The sequence below is a fragment of the Pseudomyrmex gracilis genome, unplaced genomic scaffold (genome assembly GCF_002006095.1).
Source record: "Pseudomyrmex gracilis isolate BER0280 unplaced genomic scaffold, ASM200609v1 scaffold_622, whole genome shotgun sequence".
Taxonomy (NCBI): domain Eukaryota; kingdom Metazoa; phylum Arthropoda; class Insecta; order Hymenoptera; family Formicidae; genus Pseudomyrmex; species Pseudomyrmex gracilis.
The window spans coordinates 53,466-60,548 of record NW_018021206.1 but is presented as its reverse complement, the minus strand read 5'-3'; the positions used below and the strand labels follow the sequence as shown (position 1 = coordinate 60,548).

The following is a 7,083-nucleotide window of genomic DNA, read 5'->3' as shown; positions in this document are numbered from 1 at the left end:
ATCCGGTGGCCCGAAATTTTACGCGTACGTAGTTCGTACTCCGGACGATGGCGCGCGGGAGATGTAAAATTAAGAGAAACACTCTCAATTCCGCAACCTCCCGCATAAGTAAATTCAATAGCGTTAGGGAAATGTTAATGCGAAGAGAGAGAAAAGAAGAAAATGTGTCGATAAATTTGCATTTTAGAGCGATTCGCCGCACCGCGTTTCACGAGGTTGTGACGCGGGACAAATCAAAAATCTGCTCGCCGGTTTTGCTGAAGCGTAGATTTATCGACGAGCGACGCTCCGTTCCATACGGCTACTTGGAATAAAACTTTTTTCCGCGCATTCTCTTGTAAATAGTTTGTATATTTTAAACGTATTAGTAAGAGTTAAAATTGTATATATATGTTTTCCGTCCAAATAGGTCATAATGTAAGCAAGCGCTTTGTACAATAAAAGAAAAATATATAAGTTATTTTAACAATCGCGTGTAAAAGTAAGGTTATAAAATGCGAGATTTTCTGTAAATGTTAGTAGATTAAGCAATATGTACACATTTTGTAAAACGTGTGACGGGGCGAACCCCGTCACGTATACATATATATATATATATATATATATCTTGTTTATCATTTTTATATTATTATTATCATATATTTTCTGTGTTCTTATTTTTGTATTACTTTTTGTATTACTATCAAATATATTTATATAGTATATCCCGCGCACTAATTTCTGCGATCCGCCTATACAACCGACTGCGTACTATAATATCGGCGACGCGCCTATAGCGACACGGACAGAACACGCGCTTATCAGCACACAAGTGCATGCTGCAGAGCGCAAACACCCGCGTTCCACACGCCGATCCCGGACGGACCGTAGGCCGCTCCGGGGTATAAAAGCCGGCCAATCTGAGCAGTCAGGACCTATTTCTTTCCCGGCTCAAGGAGCTGACTCGAAAGCCACTTCCCTGAGACCGATCTCGAGGTGCTGACTCAAGACTTCAATTTCGCTACCGCTCTCCGAGGAGTTGACTCGGGATATCGTTTCCGATCCCGAGATGTTGACTCGGCCGCCATACCGACCGTTCCCGTCGAGGTGTTGACTCGACTTCCGGCAATCCGAGGTGCTGACTCGGCCGCCATCCCGACCGTTCCCCTCGAGGTGTTGACTCGAGAGACCGACTTCCGGCAATCCTAGGTGTTGACTCGGCCGCCATACCATTCCCGTCGAGGGATTCTCGACTTCCGGCGCTCTGGCGCACAACTGGCCGTTGTAACCGTCACATTGGAAAACAGTCGTTCTCACGACTAACTTGTATATAAGGCCCGTGTAAATATCTTCCCAGACTTAGAATTAAGCAATTACCGCGCCGACGGCTCCCGCCGCACCGAAATCTATCAATCGCGTCTATTAAAACAGCGCGTAAGTCCTCAACAAGAACTCCGCCGTGAACTAAACCGTACTAATCTAATCGACCAACATCGCGGGATTAAACGCTTTGTAAATATATTTAAAGCTGTTGAATAAATCACACGTACATTACAGCATAAACCTGATTAAGTGTCGCAATTTCTCGCCTTCCCCTTCCCCGAACCTTGGCGCCGACCGAGCTGTCCGGCAAGCGGAAAGCCGGGCGAAGCCGAAGAAATCGGCTTCGTTACAAACGTAATATTTTAGTGTTATTAAATTTTTATTAAAACAAAATTAAAAGATTGCTTTTTCCGGATCTCTGTTTTCTTTTATCCTTAGAAACTGCCTTTTTGATATAACTTCAACAAAAAGCTATAAGCTTAAATTGGCGCGCGCGTTTGACGAGCTTATTTTTGCGCGCGCGACAATAAGCTGATTTTTCATGAAAACAGCTTTTCAATCATCCGGAATAAGCTCACCGTCCGTTGCCGCGACGAAAATTAGCTCGTTGTCGCGGCAAAACGCGCTGAACCGCGGCCGCCGCGGGGCCCGACGCGCGATGGTGAACTAATCGTCGTCGCAAACATAACAGTTCCATTTAAGAGTATTACGAGCGGCAATTTGCACAGTCTTTGAAATGGACGTGCGCTNGAAACATCCCTGGACGTCGATCGTTTGCGGACCTACGGGATGCAAGAAAACAATTTTTGTAAAGACTTTTCTCCGTTATTTGCCGGAAATGGCGAATATTTGACTCGGGAAAATTTTATTTTCTTACGGCGAGTGGCAAGAAGCCTATCTTGAGTTGCAACGCGAGATGACGACGGAAAACTGTAAAATCGAATTTCTCGAAAGACTACCCCGCCCGGAAGATTACTTGAACGACCCGCTTTGTGCGAAATTAACAACAATCGACGATCTTATGCGAGAGTTGTCGTCGTGCGAAGTGATCATTGATTTGTTTACCAAGGGTAGCCATCATAAAAATCTCAACGTTATACTTATTTTACAGAATCTCATTTATCAGAGACGCGGTCAACGCAATATTTCGCTGAATGCGAATTACACTGTGGTTTTCAAGAACCCGCGCGATCGCGCGTAAATTCGCCATCTCGCGCGTCAAGTTTATCCTGACGACGCAAAGTTTTTGGAAGAGGCGTACTACGACGCCACTTCGCGTTCTCACGGTTATTTACTGCTCAATTTGAAACAATCACCACCGAACGAATATCGTTTTCAAACGTGTATCTTTCCCAACGATCCGCGTCATTACGTGTACGTACGCAGATCCCTCGCGTGAAAACAAGCGTATAAAAACCCGAAGCACACGAGTGAAGGGCATTATTCGAAGCTACGATGTCGTCGGCAACAAAGGAGCAGCAACGGAAGAAGCAACAAAGGGCGCATATTAGAGCTAAGCGCTCTCTCGGTAAAAAAAACATCTGTCTACTGAAAGCTCTGTGTCTTCTAAATAAAAATCAACGCGCTGCTTTTCTGCGAAACGCTGATAACAAATTCATCGCGTGTATTTGCGAGTGTGTCCACAATACGCTCAGAGGTAACGTACCGCTCGAAAAAAAAGAGAAGAACCGCTTAATCCGATACAAAACGGTGCTTCGACGTATCGCGAAAAAAGTACTTGGAGGTGCAAGAGAAAGCTGCTGGTGCAACAAGGAGGCTTTTTGCCATACATCATTGGGACCATACTCGCAGCTTTATTATCTCGAATTATTGAGTAATCATGGAACGGGCTAAAAAAAAATGGTGCTGATTTCCACGGATAATCTTGAAAGAATGCAACAACGAATGGCGGAAGAAAACACCGCTACTACCACACGCACTTCCGGAACCGTGCTCTCGCGTCTCGACGCGGAGATGAGACGTATTCTCGATTCCCTTGTTGATGAAGGTGAAAAATGGAAATTGTACAGCGAAGTACTTCGTCGATATCTATATTTTATCCAAAAAGCGAGAAAGCGTTCTCGCAAGGAAGAAGATCCATCCATGGCGAAAACAACTGCTGTGACTGGCGGAGAGGGGGAAGAGGAAGAGGAGGACGAGGAAATGAGAAAACTATTTCTCGACGCGGAAGAACCAATGGACGCTTTGCCTCAAACATCCTTTGTTTTACCAGAACATTATTCAACACCCTTGCGACACAATAATAATAATAATCAATATCAACAGATTAATCAGTCAACTCCGAAGAAAAATGTATTGTTTGCAGATATTTCATTTAACAACTGCAGCGCAACGAGCTTTCGCGAACGAAAAACTATAACAAACATAATGGAAACAATTCCAAAAAGTTACCGCCCCAAAGCGCGAATGCTTTTGAATCATCTGATCGAAACGGCTGTTCCTGTCAAGATCACATGGAACAAACGCGGCGTCGTGACCAAGAGTCCAAAATTGGTGGGAGCGAATATTGTGAAACTCGTAAACGATGTAATGTGAGAAAGAAAAACCGCTGGAATAATTGGGGCCATTCATTTCGCTTATTTACTTTGCGACATAAACATGCCTCCTCAGTACGTAGGAAATCCTTAATATTTACGCTTTTTGCGAAAAGAAGGAAAAAAAACAAAGCGCAAATCTCCGCATAGCATTGAACAAGAAGCCGAAGAAGAAGAAGAAGGATGGGATTACCGCGTCACCGACAAGAACAAGAAAAAGATACGAATCGGAATTCCGAGACGGCTGCTCACGTGGGACGAAATGTAAACGAAACGCTTGACAAGTTGCATTCTAATCCCGCGCATTACGCTGGTTACTCGTCGTCGGGAAATTTGTCGCGAGCCGCTAAACCGAATTACTCGCGCAAAGACGTTGTTTGCTGGCTTTGTTCGCAAGATGCTTACACGCTACATCGTCCCGTGCAACAAAAGTTTCCCCGACTGCATTACAACGTGACGAATGTCGACGATCACTGGGAGGCTGATTTGATAGAATTGCGAAATTTGCGAAGCTATAACGACGGATATTGCTATCTACTGACAGTTATCGACGTGCTCAGCAAATTCGCGTGGGTGGAACTGTTGCGAGACAAAACAACTGCTCAAGTCCTTCGTGCGTTTCAACGCATGCTCTCGAGAAGTGGCAGACAAAGACCCGTATATCTGCAAACTGACAAAGGTAAAAAATTTATCGCACATCCGCTGCAAAAATTTCTCAAGGAAAAAGGAATTTGTTTCCGTGTGGCGCGTAATCCCGACGTTAAAGCAGCCGTGATCGAGCGTTTCAATAGAACGCTAAAAGAGCGCATGTGGCGCTACTTCACGCACAAAAACATGAAACGTTACCTCGATGTCTTGCAGGATATTGTGCACGCGTACAACCATACGCCGCACTCTTCCATACGCATGAAACCCGCGGATGTTACGGTGGAAAACGCGAATATTGCGCGCAAAAACACGTGGCATCGCTGGAAAAAACAGCAAGCGAAAGCAGCTAAATACTCCGTCGACGATCTCGTACGTGTTAGTAGAGCAAAAGCCGCCTTTGAGAAGAGATACAAGGCCAAGTGGAGCGAAGAGATATTTCGAATTCATCGTGTTCTCGAGTGGCGAGATCCGCGCGTTTACGAGCTGAGTGATTTAGCGGATGAAGTTATAGACGGAATTTTCTACGAGCAAGAACTGGCTCCTGTTGTTAAAAACTTACAAGAAGAAACTTTCATCGTTGATCGGGTCATAAAGAGCAAAGGTCGGGGACGTAATAGGCAACTGCTAGTCAGTTGGCAAGGTTATCCGTCTAAATTCGACTCGTGGATTCCGGCTTCGAGGTTAACAACGCTTGCACAAGGCGACGACAATGATGGCGACAATGATGATGACAATGGAGAAACATTTTTTCGTAGTTCTCCCGAGCAATAGCAGTATGCTTTACTTCCCGCACAACACCACTTTGTGTTTTACCACGGAATTACCTCGCCGTATAGATTTGCAGGGAAAATGGGAAGTTGCTCTCAGCGAGAGATTCAGTTTCCTTCTAGTTTTTTACATTTACGCGAAGATGAAGCTCTGATAACGCTCGCGAATACCTTTCCTAACGGCGATATTTTGTCAGTTAACATTTCAATTTTTTCGGGAATTTATTCTTCAGAAGCTGATCTTATAGAAGCTATAAATTATTCGTGCTCTCAAGAAAAATCACATATTACATGGTCGCTGAATCCTCTATATGGTAATAAAGTTTCTATATCGCTTACATGTAAAGAAGACAAATGCAATCAAATTCATAGTGTAAAGCTTAGCGACAAATTGCGTCGTATACTCGGATTTGAAACATTTTCTGTTAATACACCTTTCGTAGTAGACAGAGATGCCGATGTCGATAGTTTTGAACCAATCAGCTTGGCTCGTGCTATCCCCGAAGTTATTTGTTTATTGCGACATTTGCGAGCCATACATAACCGGAGATACGCTAACACCGCTTCTTCAAATAGTTACTAACAATACCACAAATAAGTACGGTTCTAATCAGGTGAAACATTACTCGTCTGGAAATTATATTCTGCTTCGTAAAACAAATTTCCGCGTGATAGAAATAGATATAAGAGATCAGTTTGGTAAATTTATTCCATTCGAATTCGGCACGTTGACGGTAACCAGAGATGCCAGTTTTGTACTTTGCAGCATGCAGCAGCAAGTGGAGGGGATAGGCACATAGTCGAACAGCCGTGTACGTGTGTGCTCGGCGCTTTGGCCAACTTCGAGCAGTAGAAGGAGACGGACATACATAACCGCTCTCTTTTTTTCGCTGTAGCGATAGCTATAGCTAACACTGCCAGTCGCGAGAAGCGTGCCTAGTTGCTAGCCTGTTTCTCGTGCATGACTCGTATGTTTCTTCTCTCTTCCTCCTTCTTTCTTTCTCTCGTACTTACATGAGCTGCGTTTCGATCTTTATTGCCGGCACTGGAAATCTATAGCACACGTGACGTAAAGTATAGATTTGTAGTATTGACAGTGAATATCGGACAGTGAATACAGAATTTGTTAAAGAACAAAAAGAAGATGCGTATTAATAATCGATTAAATGTAAAGTATGTTCAACTAGTTAGGAGATTAAAAAAAGTTATTATAAAACTTCTGTGAATATGGCGATACGCTTAAATATTTGCTCATTGTTCTTTATATATAAGATACATATGTTAATTTTACATATTTCTTTATTTTTTATACATTTTCTAATTTATTGTTTGCACATTTATATTGTTATTTTTACTGTGATTTACATTGTTATTTATATTGTTATTTATATTATTTGTCTTTATGTATGAAAGCGCAGTGTTTGTTGCACTTCATAAGGTATAAATTTTTTGTTGTAACAAGTTTTAATAAATGATAAAAAAGAATAAAATTATATGAGTATTGTATTTGTTTTACGTTATTATTATTAGGTAGTTTATAGTATAAAATAGTTAAAAGAAAAAATTGTATTGTTACTTATTGTCTACATAATAATTACACAGCCACACAAAAAAAAAAAATTTCTTTGGCCTGGGGATCAGACCATGTTTATTATATGTTTTTGAGGTCGCTGAATCCGAATCCGAGGTCCATTAAACCCCATCGGGTCGGAGTTCCGCCATAACCTCAAAAAACACCATAATCTGAGCTCGAAACCCATATATAATCTTTTTTTTTGCCTGCCATAACGGCATGAAACCCGTAATCCAGG

General features: G+C 42.5%; 1 protein-coding gene across 1 annotated transcript; it reads left to right on the top strand.

The window, feature by feature from the left end:
* The first annotated feature begins 4,040 nt into the window (after positions 1-4,040).
* On the top strand, positions 4,041-5,276 carry LOC109861181. Its single transcript, XM_020440724.1, has one exon. The coding sequence runs from the start codon at positions 4,041-4,043 to the stop codon at positions 5,274-5,276; it is 1,236 nt and encodes a 411-aa protein (XP_020296313.1).
* Positions 5,277-7,083: the final 1,807 nt, after the last annotated feature.